The following is a 26392-nucleotide window of genomic DNA, read 5'->3' on the forward strand; positions in this document are numbered from 1 at the left end:
GTGAAACCTGGCAGTTCCTTCTCCAACAGCTGCTCAGTGGCTTCTGTACCCAAGTCAGGAAGTTTGCAGTTTCTGCTGGACAAGTGCCTAAGATACAGAGGTCTAGTGCTGCTGCCACAGTGGTGCTCAGGTACCAGAAAAGACAATTTTTTCCCCTCTTGCTCCAAATCTCTTACTTGAGGGCACAGATAAAACAATTCTAAAAACAGATACAACTTACAAGCACTCTGAATGTTTATCAAAGGATCTCAAAAACAGGAGCATTTAGAAATACTGAGATAAAAGTTAGGTATTTTTTCTTGTAATGGAAGTCAAAAAGGAACAGAATTGCCCACATTGCTGGGTAATTCTGAAATTGACATCCTTTAGCATTCCATAATCTCCAATATAAACATCTTCTATATGCTTGTGTTCTGTTCCTAAGTTGGCAATGAAGAGAGAAGGCAACAGGAGACAATAATCAAAACATACTTCACACTGGTAACCTTTGAAAGGACATAGTTTTGCTGTCAGCTTACCCAAACTAAGAGCAAGCAAAAATACTATCAGCTTCCACACATCAAGCTGTGCTGAAAAGGCAAAAAAAAATGCAATTCCCAAAATTGCATGTGACAAAAACCCACCATCATTGCAGATGAGCAGGAGTCCCCAGTGATATATCCAAGTGGTATTGTGACAAATCTAGAGCTCAAGTCTCATAGAAGTTATCTAGAAGTTGCCTACAGCAAAAGATATAAAGGAGTTAACACCTGGAGATACCACATAGGAGAGAAATGCTACCTTAAAAGAATCCTTGCCCCATGATTCCAAGATAAAGGCAATATTGAAATTACTGAAGCCAGAAAATAAATTGAAGGCGTCGTGCTTTGATTTACACCCAGTTCATGCCAAATGTTCTGTGCAAGTCACACTCCCAGTGCCCAGATGGTCACAAGATACACAGGAATGCCAAAATGTTAAAGATATCAGTGACCCACAGCACAATTGTTCATCGCCATCAAACCATGAAAGGATCTTTGTGTGGGTTAGCTCTAGGGAACACTTACGAAGTAGCTCTGTTCACACACATTAGATAGGGTGTTTTTTGCAGGTCTCCTAAAAATCCTGATGTTTTTTTGGCAGAATCAGCTTTTCCAGATTTGAGAAATCTTCCATGTTGCAGTAAATAATGTCAGCCAAGATACATCAATGCACACTGAAATTAGATACAGTACATGCAACTGTACAGCAGCTCCTCTCTGCCTTCCTTGCCAGGGCTCTCCTAGGATGGGGTAGAAGGGGAGCATCAAGTGTTGCTGGAGGATGATTGTTCCCAAGCAGGAAAGGTGTCTCTGGTGTTCTCATTTGCTCCTCTGTGTCTCTGCAGGGAGGTCCATCTCCACCTTAATGTACAACAGCAGCCTCACCCACAGACTCCTTCTCTGCTCTCTGTTCCTATGAGCCATGTGCTCCAATCATTCCACCCCTCTGGCCATCACAGTGCTGCACAAGTGTTCTGTGGTTTGCAAAACTAAAACCCACAGCTCCTTCCCAGACTCCCCAATCAGCCCCTGGTCATTCCATTTCCACAGAGAAAATTCACCCCGAGCTGCCCAGGAGATGTGGCACACAGAGGCCATGGCCACCACTGGGAGTGACAAAGGTCCCCAGCACTGTGACTCCTGCTCTGCTGATGTAGCATTCTGACCTGGTCTGCTCAGCAAACCACAAAATGATCCAGCCCTACCACAGCACAGTTATCTGCACTCATGGCTTCTTACCCACCACCCTAACAACCTCAGGCCAAGCAAAATGATTAGTCTAAGCAGGACCAATAATTTCTATTTTCAAGGCAAAAAGCTGAACTGACAAAGCAAACCCCTTGTCAAACACAAGGCAAGAAATAACACATTTTCTTTCAAACAAATTTTTACTGCAAGTTCTTTGCAAATATTTGTATAGTCATTACAAAAAATACCAAAGAATTTTTCAGTCTATTCAATTTCAGAGAGTCATAATTTACAAAAAAATAAATAGCTTTACTCTAAGGACAACAATTGTCTAGTATTAAGGTCAGCAACATCAATCACAGAAGTCCACATTCTCAGTGCTGAGTATTTGGATCCATCTGACTTAGTTTGCTTTCTTCCAGCATTTTCCTTTAAAATAAGACTAATCAGAACATTAGAAAAGTAACATTTTTCTTACCACAGAAAGATGAAAATTCAACATGGATCTTGAAAACCAGACTCCATTGCTAGTTGAATTGTTAGACCCTTCTGACACACAACTTTAAGAACACTATTTTTTTTAAAACAACTATAACAGAACATTTTCCCACAAAATTTTAAGAGTCAACAGCAGCAGCATGAAGGGCATGTTTCTTTGATATAAGGCTAATGGTCCTTGATGTGGCAGAGCTGCTATGAAAGCACAGAACTGCCAAAGCCAAGGGTGTTACAATCAACGTCACCCTGAGCCTGCAGCCTCTGCTCAGGTGAATCCTCCCTTCTCAGCCTCGTCCCCACAGGTGTCCCCAGCACTGGGAACCCCAGTGGGAATTCCTGAGTGAGCTGGGTGTCAGATCAGGGGCTGCACACAGTAAAGCACCAACTGCTGCACCAATTTGGTTTTGGAGTGATTGTCATTCCAGACATGCTTAAATACTACTTGGAAGTTGACTGTGCTTTTTCACATCAGCAGTACTGACATTACAGTGAACTTGCTGCTCTACACTGTAAACACTGGAAACCTTTAGGACAATGCATAAAGCATTAACCATGTACAGTAAATGCCATAATGACAAAGTCTGGCACACATTTTATTTCACAAGAAGAAAAATCTTTGGACTATCATCCTATATGCCACAAAATGTTCCAAGTGCATCCCACAATAGATGGCTCATGAAATGAGGAATCCACAAAGTAAATAACTAGAATTTGCAAAAATGTTTTAAACAAAAAAAAAAAGGAGGAGGGAACTTCAGAACGTAAGAGCAGATGAGAAGAAAAAGCTTTTCTGAACTTCTCTGACGAATCACTCCATCATACATGAGCGTATAATGACAGATTTCAGGCAAAAAATACCAGTCTCTCAAGTGTCTTGCACAGTGCATGTGCTTCTCCTAAAGGTGGCTAAAATCAATACTAAGGAGAAATAAAAAATAAGAAAAAAATTGCATTTTTATGTTACTTCCATCGCCATGCTCTGGCTAACTTCACTGTGTCTGAAACTCAGCTGTGTGGTTCCAGCTCAGGGGAAGTTATAGGTCTCCAAATGTATCACCTCCCTCTTCCCCACAGTAAATAGCCAAGCTCAAATGCTACACCAAGCCTGAATCTTTGGCCATGCTGTAGAAAATGCCTTTTTCCTGAAGTAGTTGGTCTGGGGTACCACACTCCACCACTTCTCCTCTCTCCAGGACTAAAACTCTGTAAAACAAGGAGATAAAAAAAAGAAGAAAAAATTATCAAGCCACGGGACATGGATGTGTGTGCAGAGACTGCAGCATAGCTATTATTTTCGAGTGAAGACAGTGCTGATTATGAACAGGCTGAGGTTGAGGTGCTCACTGCCCTTCCCCAGCTCTCTGCAGATGGTCTGTGGGGTGCATTGTTTATGGAGCACATGGTTACCCAACCATCTGCAGACAGCCAGGACACTTTGGACTGTGCTCTGAGCCAGCCAGAAACCAGCTGGCAGCACTTCTTGTCAAGGTGTGGAAGGACCTTGCAGGATCTGAGATAACCTTCCTGTAACACCTCTGTACACCAAGTGCTGTTACACAGCTGCTGGGACAAAGCACAAACGTGCACGTGGGACAAGGAAGTTTACAAAGTCAGGGGTCAGCTCACTTCTAAAACACTGTTCCAGCTCCCCCCATGGATGGCCAGGCACTGCAGAGATGGTCACCAAGCCCCAGGCAGGGGCTGCTGCCTGGTGTCACCACTGCCATGGCTGAGCTGGGTGTTCCCCTGCTGGCAGCACTGCTGGGGCTGCAGCTCTGTCTGATCTGTCACTGCTGCACAAAGAGAGCTCTACAGAAGTACACTGAAATCCTACCACTGGTCACTTTACTCTCTGCCATTCTGTGATAAAAGGGACAAGAGAGCCTAAAATTGAAACCACACCTTAGCAAGGCAGCTGAGCATGAGGGAGGCTGTATAAACTATAACCAGAAGTTACGGGAAGTGAAACACTTAAACTTCAGAGGGCAGGATCTGCGCCTCTGGACTCCCTATGCTGTCTGGGCCTAAATTAGGCCAAGACCCAGGAACAGACTCCTGTCCTTGCCTCTCTCCCCTTCCCAGTTTGCCCAGGCAGGAACAGCACAACAGCAGCGCAGCAGAAGGACAAGAGGAGCTTCTTCCCGGGCCAAGCACAGCCAACACAAGCTAGAGCACACACACCCTACCCATCAAATCAGGGATTCCAGTAGCTCTGTGCAGAGGCAGCTAAAAATGAACTAGTAAATATCCAACTAACACAAAGATTCCCATTTAAGTTGAGCACAGGGCAGGTCACACATCTGGCAAGATAAAAGTAATAGCACTTTACCTTGTGTAGTCCATGATTGTGTTCAGACGATGTGCTATAGTTAATACAGTACATTCTTCAAATTGAGACTTTATAGTTGACTGTATGAGCTTATCTGTTTCAAGATCAACAGCAGCTGTGGCTTCATCCAGAACCAGGATTTTGGACTTCCTGAGTAGAGCTCGTGCCAGGCACACCAGCTGGCGCTGTCCCACACTGCACAGATGGGATGGGAGGGTGGGGAGGAAAGTCAGAACAAGTTTGCAGCATTCATTAGTATTCATTTTGAAACCTGGCAATCCCATGTTCTAAAGATAAGGTCAGTCTTACTGTTTCCCTGCAGAATATCTAACACCATCTGAAACTACATCCCCCTCAAATGAAGTCCTGCCAATGTAGTAAGAGAATACAAGTGGTTTCAGCATAACTGCATCAGGCTGATTCACTGAATCAGTGCAGTGTTGGGGGCGACTTTAAATGGTTTTTACAGACTGCACATTTAAAACCCTGTTCAGATGCAAACAGCAAGTGAACAGCTTCCTTAGAATAATTGCTGCTGCTAAAATGCTTTCCAAGGCTGCCCAAGCTGGCAAAACTCAGAGCATTCCAAACATTTCTTAAATTATTTGAAATTCCAAAACTCAAGAGCTGAAATCATGTTGAATAAAACCTAGTTGGTTGATTGCCTGGTAACATGTTAAGAATTCTCCAGCTCCCTCCCCAAATTCTCACACAGGACTGGGCAGCATTAGAACTTTCACAAGCACAGCTCCTTGACCTACCTGAGGTTCTCACCACCCTCAGCACACTCATGATTCAGTTTATCAGGAAGGGATGATACAAAGTTCTTCAGGTGAGCCAATTCCAAAGACTTCCAGATGTCTTCATCAGAGTGTTGGTCGAAAGGATCAAGATTCATACGCAGAGAGCCAGAAAACAGTATTGGATCCTGGTCATGGGAAGAGGTAATTGACAAATGTACACAGAACACAGCGAGTGCTCCAAAAATATTTCTTAGATAACAAAAGGAAACAACATGTACGGATGCAGCTGCAAGCAAGCTAATATACCAAACTTAGGAGTGAGGGATCATTTTTTCCCAATAACAAGTTATTCTCCCTCGCTGTTATTCCTTATGCATCTTGGGGGCCTGACCTCTGCCCTCTGCAGATTCTTACAGTCCAGACCTTTCCATTAGTCAGTAACTCGTGAATTCTGGAAAAAACCCCACCAAAACAAACAAACAAAACACCCAAATCCCAGCCAATTTGCTTTTTACTGGACCCCTAAGCTAAAAAAAAAAAAAAAAAGGCCCTCCCTGCTTAATTTGCTGTCAGCAAGGGGTTCTAGGTCAACTTTTCAGTTCTTAGGGAATTACACCATCTGTAAATATTTCAAAACTCTTCAGCTGCAGTATGAATTAAATCACTGCCTTTTTTTTCTTGGACAGGAAGAAATACAACTTTGGAAATCCTGATGCAAAGCTATCAAAAGAAGAAAGCAAAGTCCCCCCCAGAATTCCAAAAGAAGTGGTACAGAAAACCTTTTACAGTGAGCTCATTTGTTTTTGCCAGCCTGCTGCAATGGTAATTCACAACATCACATTTTATAGTCTTACTTTGAATCAGAACAGGCCATAAAGGCTCCACAGTAAGAACAAGAAGATTTGAGACTAAATCCAGTGCTCATGAAGCTGCATGTCCAAATGTTGTTTGGACTACCAAACCCACAGCTGCTGGGCTAGGCTGGGATGGTTATGAACATATGAAAGGTTTCTGTGAGAGAACAGCACTGCACTGCACACACTGAGCCCAGTTCACAAAGGGATCCCAAGGAGGTGTGCAGCTGGGATCAGCCCTTCCCACTCAGCTGAGCTGTCTGCAGCATTTAAGTGATCAGCTCCTGAGTCCAGAGGCCAAGGTTTTGCTTCCACAACACAGCTCAGCCACAGCCAAGCTCCTACTTGTTACCTGGCACAGGCAAATTGAAACCAGCCTAGGGAAAAAAGCCTGGTTTCAAGTCCATGAAAGAGCAAGCTGAAGTGACTGAATTTCATAGCACAGATCAGAGGAGGAATAACAATTTTCTCCTCAGTATATTACTGAAACAGCACTGTTACCCAAGGAGTTCTGGTAGTGGCAGGATTTTGCACCTACCTGAGGGATGATGGTGATCTTGAAGCGCAAGTCATGGAGCCCTATCTTTGCAATATTAACCCCATCAATAATAATTTCTCCTTCAGCTGCTTCATTAATCCGAAACAAACCTAAAGTAAGTGAGGATTTTCCAGCTCCTGTTCTTCCAACTATTCCAATCTGTTGGGAAGAAATACAGGAACACCTTACTTTGGGAAAGAGTTAAAGCATTTCCAAGCATTTCCACCTGAAACTGACTCATTTTCCAAGGGCTGTCATACTTTTGGGGTCATCCACACAGCAAAACACTGTTTCACACTCTGTGTTTCACTTCCCAGTTAAAGTGAAGTCTTGATCAATTCTTTTCTCTTTTTAAAAATAAATATAAAATATTGCAACATTGATTGGCTGATATATTTCTTGCCATCTACCCATTCTAACCACTTGAGGTTGCATTCTGCCCGTATTAGTAGCTACAAAGTGTGCACTCAGGAAAAAACAAATGCCCAGTTGGCTACCACAAATAGGGAAGCTGGATAGTAGATCTGTCATAGCTACCTTTTATGGTGCTGTGCAGGATCACACTATTAAGAGACAGAGAACCCACACAGGACTGGGGTGGGACATGCGTGAGTGCATAGGCAAGGAAGCAGGAAGAGAAACATAAAGATCAGCTTGGCCAGATCCAGAGAATCTGCTCTGAAGTCCCATTTTTTCCTGCAGTCTGACCTTGCAACTTCTGCTTCACTAGATCAAGCTTTCCCCCTCTAACTGTAGCCTATTTCCCTGAGATTATAATTAACTTAATCTCTCTGCAACCTACTCCTCTTTGCTTACGGCAAACAAATCAGCAAAATTCCCTGGGAAGAGGAGAGAAGACAGGATAAACTTCACCTCCTACTGAAACCAGGCCAAATGATACTTGGCAGTCCCACATAACAGTGCCTCTTTATCCATGATGCAGAACACACCTTGCAAAGGCTGAGAGCCCACGACATCTGCAGTTACAGCAGAGCTGATTCCACAGAAGCTTTTCTAGTTCTTAAGAACCCCAGACATGTACCAGAACAGGGTTAAACCTCTCTTTTGCTTATGCATGCAGACCCATGAACTGCAACACTCTGCTATGAATTCAGAGTGATTACCTTTTCACCCCCATTGATGGTAACATTGATGTTTTTCAGAACCAGATCCAAGTCTTCACGGTAGCGCAAACCATAGCCTCGGAACTCCACCTTCCCTTCCTCGGGCCAGGTACTGGCTGGGGCTGTTTGTTCAATGCTCCACTCTGCCTGAAAGGACCACACAAACACCCCTGATCAGCTCCTGCTTCAACCAACAGGGACTCAGAGGGCTCACAGAATACACTTAAGGAAAATCCTTCTTAGTGTGTGATTTGCAAAAGGAACTGTGATGAGAAGAGAGGGAGGAAGTTGTCTCAAGACAGATTAAATGCTGTGAGTAGCCAAAGGCTTGGCTATCTCAAGTCCTACTTGCTGGATATACTTTCGTCCTGCCAGTGGCAGAATCATGCAGGCAGCACACATTCAGACAAGCTGCCTGTACAGCCCCAGGACCTCTGGGGCAGCCACATGTGCAACTAGAAGCAGTTTAGCTGAGCCTGTGCACTAACACATTAATAAGCTGCCTCAGTCTCCCACTGAGGTGAGAAAGGAAAGAACAGATCCCACTGCATTCACTGCCAGTGCCAAATAAAAAGGCTTTTAAACATAAACACTGGTCTGCTACCAGAACTTAAGAAAAAATTCTAGGAAGGGTCTTCATAATGTTTGGTTGCCAAAATAGTGACTCAGGTCAGGTTCAAGAGATAGGCAAGGCAAAGAGAAGCCCCAGGGAGCTCTGTAACCATAAAGGGAACTGCAAATTAAACGAGTTACATGATTTGAATCTCAACAAAAAAAAAATAGTAAAACCTCTTTATTCCCCTTACTGAGAGCAAGAAGAGAAACACAAATAAAAACATGGTATTTAAAGACTTAGGAAGCCAAAACATTTGTACAGCCCCACTGCCTAGCCCAGGACATAGGAGCACATTTCCTAAATAGCACTGTGTAAATACCAGTGGATACACCACAAAAGCACTAACAGGAACTTCCCACAGGACCCCAGTCTGTTCCTGGCAGACGCTCAGAGCCCTGAGCTCTGCCCCACCCTCCAGCCCACTCAGTGGGCAGCTGAGACCTCAGAACAGGGCACTAACTTCCACAACCATGGGGGACAACCCAATGTACCTCCTTCTCCATTTCAGAGTATTCTTTGACTCTTTCAACAGCAACAATGTTGGCTTCCAGCTCAGATGACATGCGGACCAGCCAGTTCAAGTATGCTGTAATCTGCAAGAGTCAAAGAAGTCAAGGAGCAGTTTACACTTCATAAGTTATCTGCAAGAAATAAACACAGAACAACCAAAGCACTGCAAGTTGATGCATGGAATGCATCAACACAGGCAAGGTCTTGGGTAATCGGTGCTGAACAGGAGGAAAGTCTAAATGCCTTTAAGATGCAGGGGATGAGACACCTTGGCCACATCCCTTCACACAGGGAAGGCACAGAAGAAACCTCCCAGCATCTTCTCAGATACTCTTTGCAGTTATTTTCTATGTCCCTTACATTTGTTTTCCATCCAAAGCCATTATCAAGGTTCTGACTTTCTGATGCAGTGTAACAATTCAGAAGTTTTGCTCTTTTAAAAAAAGCAAAATTACCTGCAGTGAGTAGGACACTGAGAGGCCAACCAGCCCAGCGCTGAGTTTGTTGCGTGCAATCACTGCAAACAATGCTGCAAACAGGACAATGCAGTTCCCCACGTACTCCAGACGGACAGCCAGCCATCTGCAAGGCACAAAATGCATCTTTCCAGAGGTTCACCCACAGAGAATAGGGATGTGGACAACAAATCATCTGTCACACATCCTTTTTTTTGTAAGCTAAATAACATAGCACGTGTGTCCCGCTAGTGACACAGGCACTGCAAGGCATGTGATGTTCTGCATGTAGACCTAAAGGCATCTAAAATTAATGAATCTTTCAGGTGCATAAATTCCTGTGTTAACTGCTTTCTGAATATTGGGATCAATAACTCAAAACTTTTAAAAAAATGTAACCCAGAAGGCAAGGCAGAAACTCACAGAAAGATGAGAGATTCAGAAGTAATCCTAATTTCATCACAGAAATTTATGCAAAATATCTGTGAAACCTATCTATCCACACAGGCTTCCCTCCCCTGGACAAGCATGCCAAGAGCTGTGGTTGATAAGGAGCACAGCCAGCAGATCCACATCCCCACCAGATAACTGCTGTTCAGTACTGCAGCCCCACTGGTACCTGTTTGCAACAATGCTTGGATAATAAGCTTTCTGATTCTCATCCACCTTCATGTCGTTCTGCTTGATGAAACGTTTCTGCTCCTCAAAGGCTCGGATGACACTGACTCCCAGCAGAGTCTCATTGAAGTGCGAATACACAGGAGAACGACTGACAGACTCGAGGCGCTTGAGCTGCCGTGAAGTGGCCACGTAAAATCTCTGCAAATCACAGCATGAGAATTATGGTTACATCCACACTGTGTCTGGAAAGACAAGGGGAATCATAAACAGTTCCCTGCTATCTGGGCTGTTAGTGACAGAGATTCAACTTACACGTGGAAATACAAACTTTCTCCAACACTTTTAGGCCCAAAAGACCATTGCATACACTCTGCTGCCTTTAAACGAAACTGTCCATCAACCCATCTCATGCCAGAGCCATTTTCTCCTCTTTCTCTTATCAGCAAGTTTAGTTCAACAGCATAAAACAGACACATCACCACCTTTAAGATTTACTAACAGAGCCAAATGGATTTACTAATTCAAGAACCAAAGTCAAACCTCAGCTGCTTTTCTTCGATCTGTGCTGGCTCTACCAGTTTCTAGGAGTAAAACCAGAGTGAAACAAGAACACCCTGCCCACACAGGACAGCGGTGAAAGGCTGCCATCCACTCTCTTGCTCTGTAGACAACACTCTGATGAAACAGGCTACTCTCCTGTTTGGAAAGAAGGTTTGAGAAGCCCATACATTTTCCACATTTAGGCTCTAAGCAACAAGCTGTACAAAATTTGCCACTAAATATAATGGCATGTTTTTATAAAGTCTGTGTAGGCATTAAAGGATTTACTTCTGCACAGAAGTCATTTGATATTTGACGAAGGAAGGAAATGCTCTGCTAACGTCAGAGATTATCAGTAAGCCATGAAAAGCACAGTCAGTCGAGCATGACTCAAATCCAAATCATGAAAATCCTTCATAGTGCAGAGTAAGAACTATCTTAAATACCAGAGGATGTGACTGCTGGTCCTGCTTCCCCCAGGTTAACAGCCCTTACCTGCACAAACAAGTAGACAAGCCCCAGAGGTGGAATGATGACAGCAGCTATAGGTGTGGCCAGCAGAATGATGATACAAGCCCCAATCACGTTAAATGTGGAGCCCATGAACATCTTGATGATGGGTGGAATGGCAGAGTCAATGGTGTCCATCTCCTTGGAGAAACGGTTCACAAGGTTCCCACTGGGAGTTCGCTCAAAGAAGCTCATTGGGGACCTCAGGACATTGTGCAGCAGGTTAAGGTGCAGATGTCGTGATGCAAATATTCCTCCTATTGACACAACCATTGAGTAGCCAAACACAGCAATACCTGGAAAAGGAGACTCATTTTTAACTGCTGCCACCTCTCACACAAAACATTTTCCTCATTTTGTCATCATTTAGCATTAGCATGGATTTAGTACAATAATCCTGAGAACTAGGGCTCACTTCAGGCAGACTCAGCAATTACATCAAGTAATTTTTATAAAAATAAAATCAGTGAAAACACCACCTTCCTTTCATGGAAGAAGTTGCTTCTCCCTTACAAAAATTTGTGTAATATATTTGAACACTTTCCCTGAGTAGAAATCCCTGAATTTTCACTTCACATTTGTTTTGTATTGTGGGATTTTCATGGCAATTCTGAAGCGGGGTACTTGGGGTGTTGGGTTTCATGGCAAACAAACTCTAAACCACAAGGATGACTCAAAACAAACCATCACTGAGGCAGTCTCCCCACAGTGCCCTGGATGGAGCCACAAGCAGCCAGAGCAAAGCCCAGCCAGGGCAGCTGAGGCAGGCTGGGGCTGCAGGGAGGCAGCACAGCCATAGCCTCCCTCCTGTGACAGACTGTCCCTGCAGAGCAGCCCAGCACAGGCTGCTGACAGGCCAAGGAGCCACTCCTCACATCAAAACTTCTGTCACAATTCTGGCTCATCAGCCAGCAAAACACTTCTCACTTTGTACAATTGAAAGAAAAAACACATTTACTAACTGAATAATTTTATAGGTTGGTTTGCTTGGTTTTTTTTTAATTCAGGTTTTTCATCTTTCCACAAAAACCCACACTCAAATCACTAGCAAACCTTGAGAAATTCCCAGTGCTCCATATACTCCCAGTCTGAGAGTTGTGTTCTGCTGTGTCCCATTGATAACAGGATCATCTGTCCATAAACTTAGCCAGTAGTTGGAAGACAAGGAGGCTATATGGTTACACATGAAGAGGAAAATGGCCAAAAAGGACATAAAGAGTCCAATTGCTTTCATGTAGTCCCAGTACACTGATGCCTTTACCTGAAGACAGAAGAAAAAAAAAGTAAATATTAATTTAGCAGTTGAGTTTCAAAAGCAGCAATTCCCCCTTCTGCAATGTCTATTTAAAGTCAGTATTCCTCCATCAGGCCATGAAAACACAGCAGCTGCACTCTAGAGAGCCACTGCTTGGGAACACATGCTGCAAAGTATTCTGTGGAGACATGCCAAATCCAACATCCCCTCAGGGCAGGCACACATCATCCCTCCCTTGTCATCCAGGGGAAGGGAGGAGTAGGGAGAGAGCTGCCTGAAGTAACACAGAGCATCAGTAGCAGAGCCAAAAACTTCACTGAGGAGTTCCAGTTTCTGGCTCTCTTTGTACCACAAGATTGTAAAGCCTTTAAACCAACCCTTGCTCCACATGGCTTGTATCCTATGATCTATCTTTAACCAACAACAAGCAATCCAAGCCTGGATTCAAGCAACATTACTAGGAGGTGTAATTCCACTTTCCCAGGAACCTCAGTCTCAGGTTTCTCAAAAAGCCCTGGGTATCCTGGGATTAGATACTTGTGTCTACAGTGGAAACTTGGCTAAAATTCATCTGGGTCAACTGCAGCTCCTTACACTGAAGGGCAGTTTTCAGTTAGGTCACCTCATTTGTCACAACCTCTCTCCAAGACATAGCTGCAAGGTTTTCGTTTCTTCTTCTGCACTTTGATGTGGTCAAGCCCATCATTTTACACAGAAGTTTTGTGTCGACATTCTTTCCACAGGCAAATAAGGTTTGGGCTCAGGTTTGGAAGCAGAAGGTACAGCAACACTTCCATCAAGTGTTACACAACAAGCAGCAAGTTCAAGAATTCACTCAGCCCATTCTCACACCAGTTACATGGTCTTTGTAAGTTATTTTCTTCTGAAACAGATTTTTCCAAAACTGAAGGAGGGTACAAGAAGGGAGAATCGGGAGACCTTACCCTCCCAGTCTTTGCTGTGTCAGCCTCTGTCAGTTTCCAGGAATTCTTTTCAGCAAGTGGCTTCTGCAGCTCTGCTGTGCTGCCCTGCTGCTGTGGCTTCCCAGTGTCTCTGCTGTACGTTGAAGAGTTACTGAGTTGCCTGTCGGAAGACATTTATTTATCAGTCTTAGCTTGCCACAGGACAGGTGATTACCTCACAAATAGGCTCTGACAGTCCACAGCTCCAAGTCAGTGGTTTACACTCCTGTGGAGATCTCCTAATCAGCCATCATGTGGGCCAGAGGTTACTAGAGCCTCCCTCCTCCCCTCAGTGCACCCTCCTAACCCTCCCTGGCGTTCAGTTCCCACGTACCCACGTTCAGGTACAAGTTACAGCAGCCACATAAAGAAGCCTTGGTTACACAGTCACACTCCAGAACAAAAAAATGCTTTGTGCCCATCAAGAACAGCTTTTCCAAACCCCATCATTAGACACACAGCAGCTGCTGGAGTGCAAAAAGGGTACCCACAGTCACATCAAAACAGGCCATTTAACTCCCAGGCACTCATTAGCTTCTAGAAAAACAGTGTCTCCAGAGCCCCAGAAGAATAAGGCATAGACTAGGAGATGATTCTAGAAAGGTATAATCAGAATGATTGCAACCATAATAGCAGCTGTATTAGGTCAGACTAAAGGTCCATGTGGCACTTCATCCCATCTGACAGCAGTCAAATGCAGAATCCTTGGGAACACATAGAAAAGCTGGACCAGCCAATAAAGGACTCTCCCTGTTATGTAAGCCAAACCCTCTTGCCACAACACAAGAGTTTATTCACATGGAAAGAATATCATGAGAGGTGTGTATGGAGACAGAATGTGCCAGCCTGGAGTGGGGCTGCAGCCCCAGGGGTTCAAATGCCACGAGCCAGCAACTGGGAGCCAGGGCAGCTCCCAGGCAGACTGAGGGGCGGAGCCCACCCACTGCAGAGATCCACCTTGTATGGATACAAGTAATGTATTCCCACTAGCCAACCTCATCCTGCTCAGGCCCAGAGGGGCCTGGATGAGGCCATGTGGCGCTGTGTTTATGGGGGTGCTCTGTGTGCCTGCTGAGCACTTCCTACTGCTGGACCTGGAGTCATGGAGAAGCAGCACCTTTGCCTTTCATAGGCTGCTGGATCCAGCATGATCTATTTTCCTCTAACAACTACCATAACCATCAAATTACTATTTATCCACATATGAGTTACTGGATTGAAAGGATGGGGGGTAGGGGGGGTAAGAGGAAAAAAATAAAGGAGAACACACCTATGCATCAGCTTCCCAGGGGCTTCATTCACAAGGACTCCATTTTCTACAGGCTTGCCTTCCTTGGCAGATGGACTGTTTGTATCTGAGGGGGTGAAAAAGTAAACATGAAAATGGTTAGGGCAAAGAGACACAGGCATTTCATTTCAATCCTAATTGCCAGTTGCAGACTTAATGTGCAAACAAAGCATGGAACACAAGTATTTACAGATAACAGAAAATCGACCAGGTAAACAAATCAGTTTAGTTCAACCTCCAACAGGATTAATTGCCAGGATAGGGAACATTTCTTTTTCTAGCAAATGTAGGTCAGTAATAATAATGTAAAATAAGTATGAGGACACACTTTATGTTCAAGCATGCAATACCAAGTCACATGTGTCCCACTCCATGGAAACAAACCCAACACTCCAACCACTCCCTTTCAAACCACAGCTTCTACAGTTAGTTATAATTTTTTTTATTTTAAAATGCAATGAGAATACATTCTGTAAATGACGGCGTGAAGCTGTAAGAACAGCAGATGTGCTAATAACTGAGCCTTCCTGCAAAGCAGGAAGAAATGTGCAAAAGCTTGCTGTTTCAGGCAACTGTAGCAATCAGATCAATTTAAGTAAGAGATCTTTCCATTAATTGTTATCTCCCAACACCCTGCTTGTACCAAGATGCAGCACACACTAGACAATTGCCTAAAACATTCAAGAAAACCTGTCAGATTGAAGTATTAACCTTTTCTGAGCAATTCAATTCAATGTAATACAGTGCCATGACTAAAACTTCCAGGTTCCAAGGTTGTGTAAATTTTCCTAAGAAAAACTAAATTTCTGACTCCTAAAAATTAACTGTCAATAAACAGAACTCTGTTTTCACGTATGAAGGTTAATCCAGAATTTGTAACGAAGAATTTTGGTTTTTTAAAGGATCTATGCATAGTTTATGCAAAGATACCCACCTGAATAATATTCAAAAGATATTCAGGAAAAATTGTGTAGATCTAGAGTCTGACTTTTTATACTAAAGCAAAATATATATATAAAACAAATCAACAACGCATTAAGTGTGGACTGCTTTCCCTTCTGTGTCTGCAAACTGAATATTGATTCATTACTCTAAAAACCCCAAGATAAACTGTTCACCATGGTCTTAAAAAGACAAAAAGCAGAAAAAGTGAAAAAGTTAAATTATTTAGTTCTCATTTATGTGAATAAGATCAAACCAAGATAGGACTGGAGGTTATTTTAAGCACTTGACAGCACTTGTTTTGAAAGGCTCTCATATGAAAAACAGCAAGCATTCCAGCAACATACTGCTTTAGAACATTGCTGAAGAAAACAAAACCACAAATAAACCATCCTCCCCTAAAAGCTCAAATTTGATTTCATTTTCTGAGAGCAAAAAAATGCTTGAGTCTGCCACAGTAAATCTGACATATGCACTTTGGGTATAAGCCCACTAATGAGGGTTCCGCAGAAAAAAAAGCACCCAGAAATTGTAAAAGGGAACAAGTGGGAGTACTGAATACACATTTGAGAACAAAAGAGACCCTCAGGGCTCAATTCTGAACGATGCTTCTCTCAGTACACTCACTACATTTCTAGGTCCAGGGTGTATCTTTAAAGCTAATTTAAAGTTTTCCTCATGGAAGCCTTTGAGATACAGAATTGCTGCTGCTGAGTTCCCTCCAAGCAGCCACACCAACTGCTGCAGTTCACACAAACAAGGACATGCAAACCATGCAAATACCTTCTACTGTGCAGATAAAATTCTTCTAACAATGACTCAGTCTCTTGTAAATAAACTGCAGCTACTCATATTACTCCAAGGCAAGCACTAATATAAAGCCACATGGCAAAGAGTTACCTGTTTCCAGAGGTTCAATCGTTCCTTCTAATGAAGGATCTGACTCTAAAAGCATACACAATTAACTTTTTTCCAGAACACACTCTACCATTTTCAATCTTTACAACCACACACCCAAGTAGAGTAACCTAAACCACAAAACATGAAGCAGAATCAAATTTGCTGAAATGGACCTATTTTTAATCCCAAGCCACAAACACGTTTTCCCACACACTGAAGAAACCCCATGAAGCTGAGGATGGGAAAGGCAGCAGTACAGCACACAGGCAGAGGTAACCCTCAGGAATCCCAACGGGAGAGAAAGGCTGGGAGGCAACAGGGAGCAGAGTTGCAGCCAAAGCTCAGAGGCTGGGCAGGAGGAGAGGCTTTCCCACCCATGAAGCAGCAGATGTATTCCAGCCACAAAGCACCAATCCAGTGCTCTCAGGCTGCCAACACCACTTCAGAGAGAGGGAGCCTCCCTTTAAAAGTTACCCTGCGGCTAACTCAGTCTGACTCCCACCACAGACTACTGTGGTCATCCAAGAGCCTCTGATTGTTAGTAATAGTGACCTTTTACACATTCAATAAATATGAATATTATCCCTGTGAATCAGACAAGCAGTGCCTCTGTCTTTCACTTTTTACCACTGGCAGATCACTTGAGTAGAACTCATGAACAAATTTGCTGCAGATATGCCAACCCTGTGATACAGCAATCCCCTCCAGATCACCAGGGTGGTACTGAAGTCAGAAGTGTCTCTTACTAGACAACAGCAGAGAACATTCGTGGCAAGAGACAAAGCACTGGCTTACTTTCCAAAAGAAAATTCAGTCATTAAATGGAAAAATTAAGTAATTTAGTTTAATGAAAAGGATTTCAAAACCTACTTTTCCATGTTTGAAAATGGGAGGAGACAAAGACTAAAACAACAAGGCTATTAAATGAGGCAAATCTTCGTATTAGAGTCAACTTGTTAACTGCCTAGGGAAGCACAGAGAAAGTTAATTTGCCTACAAATTTCACATACATTGAAGACTGCAACAAGATTGACTGTGCCCAAAGTAGCTACAGAAGCACCTTCAGAAAATACACAGAAGTTAACTTGATTCTGCTCCCACAAAATCTCTTCCCACAGTGCTTTCCCCAGTGAGACACCCACCCAATGCAGCATTTGCTGTTTAGAGCATCCACCCAAAGCAGCATCCCAGTCTGCAGAGCAACAACTGGGACTACCACAATAGCTCTCCAAGAGGAATGCTAGCTCATAGCAGGGCAGCCTGAGCTTGAGCCTCAAGATTACAGATCATCCCCAAAGCCAACTCCCTGAAAGAGGGAGCCAGGAGAAGTTGCCATCTTGCACCAGCAGGAAACAAACCCTGCCCACTCCCAGACTCCAGGGGCAGATTGGTGCCAGCATGGATCCTAGAGCTTCAGAGAGGCAAGGCAGACCAGCACAGGCTTCCCATGAGGAACCGTGACATGAGCACCAGGAGCAGCTCCTCACGAAAGGCAGCCATTCAACACCTCCTTAACACTTTCCAACTGTATCAGTGCAGGTAAATGTGGCACCATTCCCATTTTGGACACATGAGGGGTACACCAATAAACAGCTCTGTGTTCCCTCTAAGAAATGGGAAGGAACCCATTTTTAGTTTTTCAAATGGAAGATGAAGCAAAAAGTAGACTCAAGCCCCTCCTTGCTCTTAAAGCCTGCTCTGCAGCACTCAGCATCTGCTACCAAACATGTCAACAGCTCAACCCCAGCCAGCACAGGGCAGGCACCCCCTGCACTTCTCAGCACGCCTGTCAGGAAATCACCACAGGCCGCTGGAGCAAACAGGCTGGAGGCAGAGACTAAGTTTCCCTGTTAAAATCCAATACTGCAACTGTCTGCAGATAAAAGGAAAATAAACCTGAAGTATATTGCTGTACCAGTGCAGCTCTTCAGCTGTTTTGCAAAGCAGAAGCAGGAGTCAAGGCCAGCAGCTAGAACACTGAGCTGCTTCTTCCTCCTCCCCATCCCCAAAGGAATTAGCTGCATAAAGAAGACACATCTTAACAGAGACAGGAAGGGTGTATAAACCCCCAGATGGCCTTTATGCAGTCTCACTACCATCTGAATTTTGCACTGAGAGGAAATTTTACTACACATCTGGTACATATTTTCCTAATTTTAAGAAAGAATGTGTGTTTAACCTCACAATCTTCAACACCCTCAAGAAATAAGCACCTCCTACCTATATAGGTGATCACAAGAAATAGTAATTTCTTTAACCTTTCCTACCAGTACAGCTACTTTTCCTTTTATAGGCCTCCCGTAACATGACAGACATCAGCTTGTGCTGAGAGAGTTTATTTGTGAGCTTACCACTGTTCTCCATGGTTTGTTCAGCATTAGCATATGTACGAAGGAACTCAGCAAAAGCCCCATCTTGCTCCAGCAGCTCCTGGTAGGAGCCCATCTCAGAGATCTTTCCATCAGTCATTACCAGAATTGTATCCATTTGAGGCAGATAGTTGATTGCATGGGTTACCAAAACCCGAGTCTAAAAGGCAAAAAAAAATAATAATTCATCAGGTTCTATCATCTCAGATTAGTGAATACCATGGCTGGGCTACTGCTCTTTACTGCTTGAATTCTGTGTGTAATGCAGTAGTAATGAGGGACAGGCATGCAATATCTTTAGGAAAAAATACTGTCCTTGTCTTCATTTTTCCATTAAATAATTTTGAATTACAGAAACCAAAGCATCTTTCACTACAAAAATCTAAGTGCTTTATAAAAATCCTCTAAAATTGCAGAAGAAACCTTTCCTTTTTCAGATGTTAGAAACATAAGTTTAAATATTCAACTTGACAAACTTGGAATCATTTGAACTCAGCCAAGAAAAAGCATTCTCTAGAGACATTGTGACATACTTTATTTTTCAGGATTCCTTTTGGTCCAATGACTTTTTCAAAAATATGTTTCCCAACATGAGCATCAACAGCTGATAAAGGATCATCAAGTAAATAGACATCTGCATTGCAGTAAACTGCCCGAGCAAGACTGACTCGCTGTTTCTGTCCTCCAGACAAATTCACACCCTGGGGAAACAAGAAAACATGATCATTTACAGCTCAATGAAGATGTCTTGCTACAGTTTATGAGAGACACAAGTTATAGGTGGTTTATTTAAATCAGAGGAATTTCAGCATTGCATGAAACAGATCTCCACAAATAATTTCACTGCTACAATAGCCTAAGCAGTCAGTCAAAATCCTCATGGAAGGAAGCACATCTATTCTGTCCTCATTGTCAGTGAAGGGCTAGCAAAAAAAAATAGTGTTTGGTAGTCTTGTAAAGCAATTAACCCTGACTGACCTACCTAACTCTGTACATTGAGAGGCTACTTTTCTTCCCAGCTGAATTTCTGCAGTGCTGCCTCAGATTTAAGAAACAACGTTCACACTCTACAATCTGACTGGCCTGCTGACCAAAAAGGAAGATAAAGCTGCACCTTTACTGCACGAGGGGCTGTCAGTTCTATGGACAGCTGGGAGATTCAGCCCATCTCTGCCCAGTCAGAGGCAAAGCACAAATCCCAGCCCCTGGAGAGCATCAGCTCAGAGAATTCCCAGCAGCCACAGACACATACCGTGCCACCTCCTGCACAGGGACACCAGGTCCTACTTCCATAGCACAGCACTACAACAGCTATGCAAGCTTCCAAACCCCACACCACTGTGCTTTGGCAACAAAGGGCCAAATTCGGGGTGGTGGTTGTTTTTGTGAATTGTGGTTTGGGTTTTCTCAGGGGGTTGGGGTTGGAGGGGTGTTGGCTTGTTTTTAATGAAACTGAAGTGTTTGGAAGATTTTTCTCTTCCTGTTTCTATGTATTTTTCTGCTCTACGACCATGGCAACTTAGAGACAATTAAAAACCGTCATTATGACAGTTTGACAGTTTTACATTTGTAAATGAGGACAGGCTTCCTTCCCTTTGAGGCTTAAAAAGAAAGAAAACATACTGTTCAAATCTGCTTCTTACTCTAGAAGACTTATGCTCTGAATGTGTTAAACTCAATACAACTTCAAGATAAAGTAAAAATAAAAGTGACACAGCCTTAACTACAAGCAACAGCACTGTAATAGTGGAGTGGGTATTGAAATACCTTTTCTCCTATTTCTGTTTGGTCTCCTGAAGGAAGAATCTCTGTATCAGGCAGCAGTGCACAAGCCTCAATCACACGCTTGTACCGGCTCTCAATCATCTCCCTTCCAAAGATAATGTTATCTTGCAGAGTTGCATTCTGGACCCAGGCTTGCTGCGGAACATAGGCTACAGAGCCCTGCAAGAAAAATAAAAGTTTCTTATTCAGTGCTTTATACTAAGAGTCTGCACACGGAGTCAAAGCACAGCAGGGCTTTGTGAGGCAGGCAGTGCTAATCACCTCACAAATTACCTACGGTCATTTCCAAACTGCACAAAGTAGTTCTTGGGCTATCGCCTCCTCTAAAATGTTATTTTTATAATCCTCCCTACAAGTGAATGTAACAAAGTGCACTGGTGGAAAATAAGGGACTTCAAAGAAAATACGATTAACATAAACCTGGAGGAAACATTTGTTTAGAGAACGTTTGTACAATTACTGCATGTCAAAAGTCATTACTTCTTTCATATCATTATAAATTATGTTCTGCATAAAAGAGTTTAATCTGGAATGCAAGTGTTTAACAAATGCACCCCTGCCAAGAGATTTCTGCAGAAAGCAGAGGAAGTGGTTTTCATATAAAAGTCACTTCAAAGGAAGAGACTGAGATAATGCCAGAGCATTTTGCTTTGAATACCAGTTCTGCCTTCTCTTTCTGCACTAATAATTAGTGATTCAGATCTCAACTACTTTGTTTTTCCACAACAATTTTGGAGGTGGCCAAACCTACAGTCTTTTAAATGCAACATATTTGTTTTGCTCCTAAAATAATTTTCTTTCCAGATAATTTTTTCTCTGTGAGCTCTGTGCAACTCTGATGTCTAAGAAAGTACAAACTGCAATACCAGCTTTTCCCATGTGTGGGTATCTGGCTGCACCCTCTCTCCCTGTAGTTCTCTTTTGTCTAAGAAGGTAGAGCCCAACACTGCCCTTCCTCAGAGAATACGTAACATATCTCCCCACTTCATACCCAGCTGCTAACAAGACTCAGCAGAACACTCATCTTTGAGACCTCCATTGTTTTATGTGGCTAAATCTGACACCAACTGTTTGGATGCTGTTGGGTCAAGGCTTAACAGGCAATTACACACAATGCAGGCTAAGGCATAATACATGGTTTGCAAGGCAATCAGGCTAAAAAGTGCATTCATTTGAAAGGCTGTCTCTTCCCCTCTGGACAGCAATCTAGAATCCCTCTGGCAATACCCACAAATAGCTGAACAATTTTTCACACATATCACACCTTGACAACCACGTAGCCTTCCTTTTTGTCCATCTCCCCCAGTAATGCAGACAGCAGAGATGACTTTCCACAGCCAACCTGACCAACAACAGCCACCAAGGAGCCTTCAGGAACAGTGAATTTAATGCTGAAATAAAGGGCACATAATTCAGCCTTGCTTGCTGACACATTCCAGTAATTAAACAGTCAATTAAACTGCCCATATAAAACCAGGTGCAGTGTGAACACCCACTGCAAATACTGACTCAGCACTGAAACTGTAAGTGTTGAAAATCCAAACCTCTCATTTGTTGTTTAAGGCCGAGGACAAAGCAACCAAAGTTAAGGAAGAGAAGAGGGCACAGGGAGACACAGCTTGTAGCTGCATCACTGTTTGCTTTCTGCAGCCCGGGATCAAGAACAGCAGAGTACAGCAATAATCAGGCTGTAAAAGGGAGCCTGAGGACACAGGCAAACAGCAGGGAGCAGAGCTGACTGCGAGGGGCTGAGCTGGCCGCATCCTCTAGATGGAGCTCAGCCCATCTGCAGCGCAGAGCAAGAGCTTGAAATCCCCTGGGGCTTTCTCTTCCTCCCTCCCTACACCTCTTGCTACTCTCCTTTATGCATTCCATAAATGCAACACACTGCAAATCCCACTAGTTCATGAAGCCCCAATTTAAAAACAAAAATTCAGAGATCAGATGTTACGTGTTCTATTTCTTTAAGTTAACAAACTCTTCTTCATATGTATTTTATAATTCAAATATGGGTAATTTACAATGTAGCAGGATTATGGAGTGGAATGAAAGGTACCAATTCTTACCTGTTCAGCAAAGGAGGATCAGTTTTGGCCCAGCCAAACGTTGCATTCTTTACAACAATGCATCCTTCAGCTGCAAAGAAAAAACTCGTATCTACAAAAGCACCAATGCAAGCAGCTAAATTGTGTGTTCTGGATCTTGCCACTGAAGTCAAACTATAAAGCTACTTTTTCAGAACAACCCACTGCTTAACAAAAACTTGCATTCTGCTTTGACTGAATTTCACAGGACAGCAGAAGTTCCAAGGTTACACTTATTCAGTAACCACGAGGTACATGAATGTCAGCTACGCAGAGATACCAACTAATTCAGCTGCATCTCCAGCATTGCAAAAGTCAGTTGTGAAGAGGAAAGAAACTATCTGAGAAGGAAGTAGATCTTTTATATAATTTTCATTTTACAAACTGGCTCAAATTTATCAGTGAAATCCATCAAAAATAGAGTAAATCTGTCATAGAAAGCAAAAGAAACCACCCAAAACCTGTACACACTGATTTTCAACCAAGCAATGAAACTCACTCTCTTTGATGGGACCCCTGACTATGCTCTCTGGATCTAACTCTTCATGAGACAGGAACACCCTCAGGCGCTTCAAGGAGACACTGGCCTGCACAGAAAAAGGATGCAAAACTATTTATACTCTGCTCGTTACATTGAAGTGCCCTGTTTTGTGCCACATACACATTTTATCATTATTATGCACTCCTAATCCCTCCTTAAATCCACTGCACAGTTGCTTGGATAGTCATAAAACCTTCATTTCCCAACCCACAAGAAATATGGATGATGTCAGGAACACCCATCCACCATAAGAGGGATTATTTCACTGCACAGCACTCAGCACCCAGGAAATGGCTCCCTTCAGAGGTGGCCAAATTCCCCCCAGTGGTCATTCTCTAAGCAGGCCAATGTCATCTTTCCTCCCAGGGTTGCTTCTGCACAGAAACACCTGTTAATGACTGAAGCCTTACTTCTACTATGTTGCTGATGACCATGGGAAGCATGTTCAGTGGAAACCTGAGGATGTTGAATAATGCCAGAGAAACAAAGGCCTTCTGAGCATCCAAGATGTTGTTCTTGTCTATCATGACATACACAGCAAATGTGGACAGGGCAACCTGAAACAAAGTGCAGGGGTTACAGTGAGGGTAATCTGTATTAAGATAGCAAGTCAGGAGTACACAGCCTGAAAACTGCAATCAGAAGACTATAAATCAAAGGAAGTGAAATGTTCTGATGACCTTCTTGTTCCTGACAACACTTTTTGCAAAACAAACCTGTGATTTAAATTTACTGTTGTAAAAAGAAGCTGATGGCTCCTCTTGGAAAAGTGTTAAGTGCTTACTTTCTTCACTTAGCAAGGGTGAAATCACAAATGTCAAACCTCAGTGTATCACAAGATCAAGCAACTTCTTCCCACAGGCTGCCACTTAAGAAATCAAGGCAAACAAATCTTGGGCATCCCCCCTTGTAAAAGACTTGAAACAATTAGCCCTCCACCTAAGGAACAGTGTCAGCTAAGCACAGCATCCACTGAAGACATCAGGATTTCTGTTTAAAATCTGACTGCTGTGAAGACATGTATTGTTCTTGGTGCAGCAGCTGACTCAGCTGTGCCTTGCACAGTAGCTTGTTTGTACAGCCCTTAGTTTGGATAACCATATCCCAGGGAGAAAGCCCTCCCATGGAGAGCAAAAACAAGACAGGGTCCAAAGAATAGCTTCACAAGCAGCATGTCTGCACTCTCGTGTTACCAGCAATTAGTGTGAAATACACCCTTATCAGCACACATAGCAGCAGGGGAGGTACTGCAAAACAAGTGGTTCCCTGACACTGTTATTAAACAATGTTTTTTAAAACCTTGGCCATGGAAACAGAGGAAGGACTAGAGGAAATAAAAGTTTTGAATGTCAAAAGTGCTTTCAAGCAGGCACTTGCAATAATTTTTCCATCAGAACTTCAGCAGAATATACAAAAAAAACCCCAAAAATCCAAGAAACAAGATGTTGACGAGGCAGTGCCACATATTCCCTGTGTGTGCTGGACCAGAGCTACACATTACACCAATCTGCCTTCTCAGGCTCCACAGAGCAGCATTAGGGAGTCCACCTGCAGAGTTTTATTTAGAAATTTCATTTAATAATGTATTTATATTGAGATAATCTCAGACTTCTTTTAGAAAAGCATTCACTTAAGAATGCAGCTGATGCTTCCTACCCAGGGCACTGCTTCTCTGCCTTTCATCATGCCCAGAGCAGAATGTAAACACTATAAATGTTTGCAGGGAAGGAATCTGAGACTGGAAAGTACACTTAAACACCTTCAACTGGAACAGCACATATTTTATCCTAATGTAGTCATGGCTTTTAATTGCTTCTGCAGAGAACAGCAATTCCCCCTTGTTCTAATAGGGTCTGAAACAATTTTGATGTGATCTCACTCTTCTCTCCCTTGCACTAGTTGAAATGTAAGCTAACCACAAACACAGGAGGGATGTTTCGCATATCATGGACTTTTTTTTTTAAATAAGAATTTGAAGCCATCTCAGGCTACGCAAGAGCTTTGCCTCTTGCATTTTGCTGTCAAACAGATGCTGGAAGAACCCCAGCCAGAGACACTGCTGGAGCACAACATCCCATTCAATCAGCAACTCTTATGTAAGGACCTGCTGCTCTCAGAAACATGTTGAAATAAGGGATTTTTTACTCTCCTAAATCTGACCATACATTTCATCTTAGGTTCCTCAAGTACTCTACAAAAAATAGGAGCAGATGCAGAGAAGGTTTTTATTTTCAAATACTTTGGCCATTAACCTCTAGAACACATCCAACTTGGATGTTACTGAGTTTCAAAGAAAACAGTAGTACTTTTTCATAGAGAAATGGACCCCTAAGTGTTCAATGACCACCACTCTGGAGGGCATTTCAGCTCATTAAAACACAAAGCCAAAAGAAGTCCTCAAGTGCTGCCCTGGAAAGCACAGTCCCAAAAAGGAGAGAAGACTTCTAGATTTGTTTCACTTACCAAAAACGGAGCACAAACCCAAGTGAAGGTTGCCATTGCAGCAAGGTAAGCAGATTTTTTTAGGACTTGGAGTTCTTTCTGTCTGATCTCTAATACCTTCTCTCTGAAGGCTAATTCCCAAGCATAAAGTTTCAGAACTTTAATCCCATTGAGAATTTCATTCATCAGCTTAATTCTGTTGTCTTTGCTCTTCATTTGAGCCACCTAAAAACAACATTGCAAAAAATAATTAACAGAGCACAATACTTGGCAGAGCCTCAAAGTTCTGAGCTTTGTATTTTGCAATGGCAAATTTACCTCATTATCATCAAAAGCTTACTAGCTTCCCAAGCAGGAAATCTGAGATACTATCTGAACAAACAAATATGCAGAATTAACAAGACGTTTTAAACCAATTAAAAGAATGCTTCATGTAACTACAAATCCAAACCAAGATCAAGATAATTGTGGCCCTGGTTTAAGTGTGACTGACCTTGCACCAGGGAGCCTTGAGACTCAGGTACGACATGAAGTTAAAAAATAAGCCACTACAAGATGTGTAGCTTGCATCTAACCTTAGACCAAACTTGATCTTGCTTCATTTTCAGCACTACCAATGCTAACAGGTTTCACTTAAATATATCAATGTCCTCTGACATTCAGTAACTTCAGTAAGTAGTGAAGTCTGCACCACAAAGCACCTGGTGGGGTTGTTGGAAGTAGTTTTTGCAGTAGAGAACTTGAGTTTGAGTCTACACTCACTTATGTGCACTCTCT

At 42.9% G+C, this 26392-nt stretch overlaps 1 protein-coding gene across 2 annotated transcripts in view; it reads right to left on the bottom strand.

Moving 5' to 3' along the window:
• Positions 1–1890: 1890 nt before the first annotated feature.
• Positions 1891–26392, bottom strand: part of LOC146430801 (multidrug resistance-associated protein 1) — a 47567-nt gene continuing 23065 nt past the window's right edge. The window contains exons 12-32 of one of the 2 annotated variants that reach the window (XM_085074776.1): positions 25637–25840; positions 23584–23730; positions 23132–23219; positions 22615–22684; positions 21813–21939; positions 20531–20707; positions 19297–19464; positions 18746–18923; positions 16395–16439; positions 14535–14619; positions 13247–13385; positions 12101–12308; positions 11033–11343; positions 9996–10195; positions 9377–9503; positions 8903–9004; positions 7796–7942; positions 6672–6830; positions 5298–5464; positions 4537–4731; positions 1891–3410 (exon numbers count right to left, since the gene is read on the bottom strand). In XM_085074776.1, the coding sequence (XP_084930902.1) occupies positions 3302–3410; positions 4537–4731; positions 5298–5464; positions 6672–6830; positions 7796–7942; positions 8903–9004; positions 9377–9503; positions 9996–10195; positions 11033–11343; positions 12101–12308; positions 13247–13385; positions 14535–14619; positions 16395–16439; positions 18746–18923; positions 19297–19464; positions 20531–20707; positions 21813–21939; positions 22615–22684; positions 23132–23219; positions 23584–23730; positions 25637–25840 (3153 nt within the window). In that variant the 3' untranslated portion in view covers positions 1891–3301. The remainder of the gene's footprint in view (positions 3411–4536; positions 4732–5297; positions 5465–6671; positions 6831–7795; positions 7943–8902; positions 9005–9376; positions 9504–9995; positions 10196–11032; positions 11344–12100; positions 12309–13246; positions 13386–14534; positions 14620–16394; positions 16440–18745; positions 18924–19296; positions 19465–20530; positions 20708–21812; positions 21940–22614; positions 22685–23131; positions 23220–23583; positions 23731–25636; positions 25841–26392) is intronic. The other variant, XM_085074777.1, reaches the window with a different exon arrangement.

Source organism: Lichenostomus cassidix, chromosome 14 (genome assembly GCF_008360975.1).
Source record: "Lichenostomus cassidix isolate B80296 chromosome 14, HeHo_3.0, whole genome shotgun sequence".
In the NCBI taxonomy this organism is placed as follows: domain Eukaryota; kingdom Metazoa; phylum Chordata; class Aves; order Passeriformes; family Meliphagidae; genus Lichenostomus; species Lichenostomus cassidix.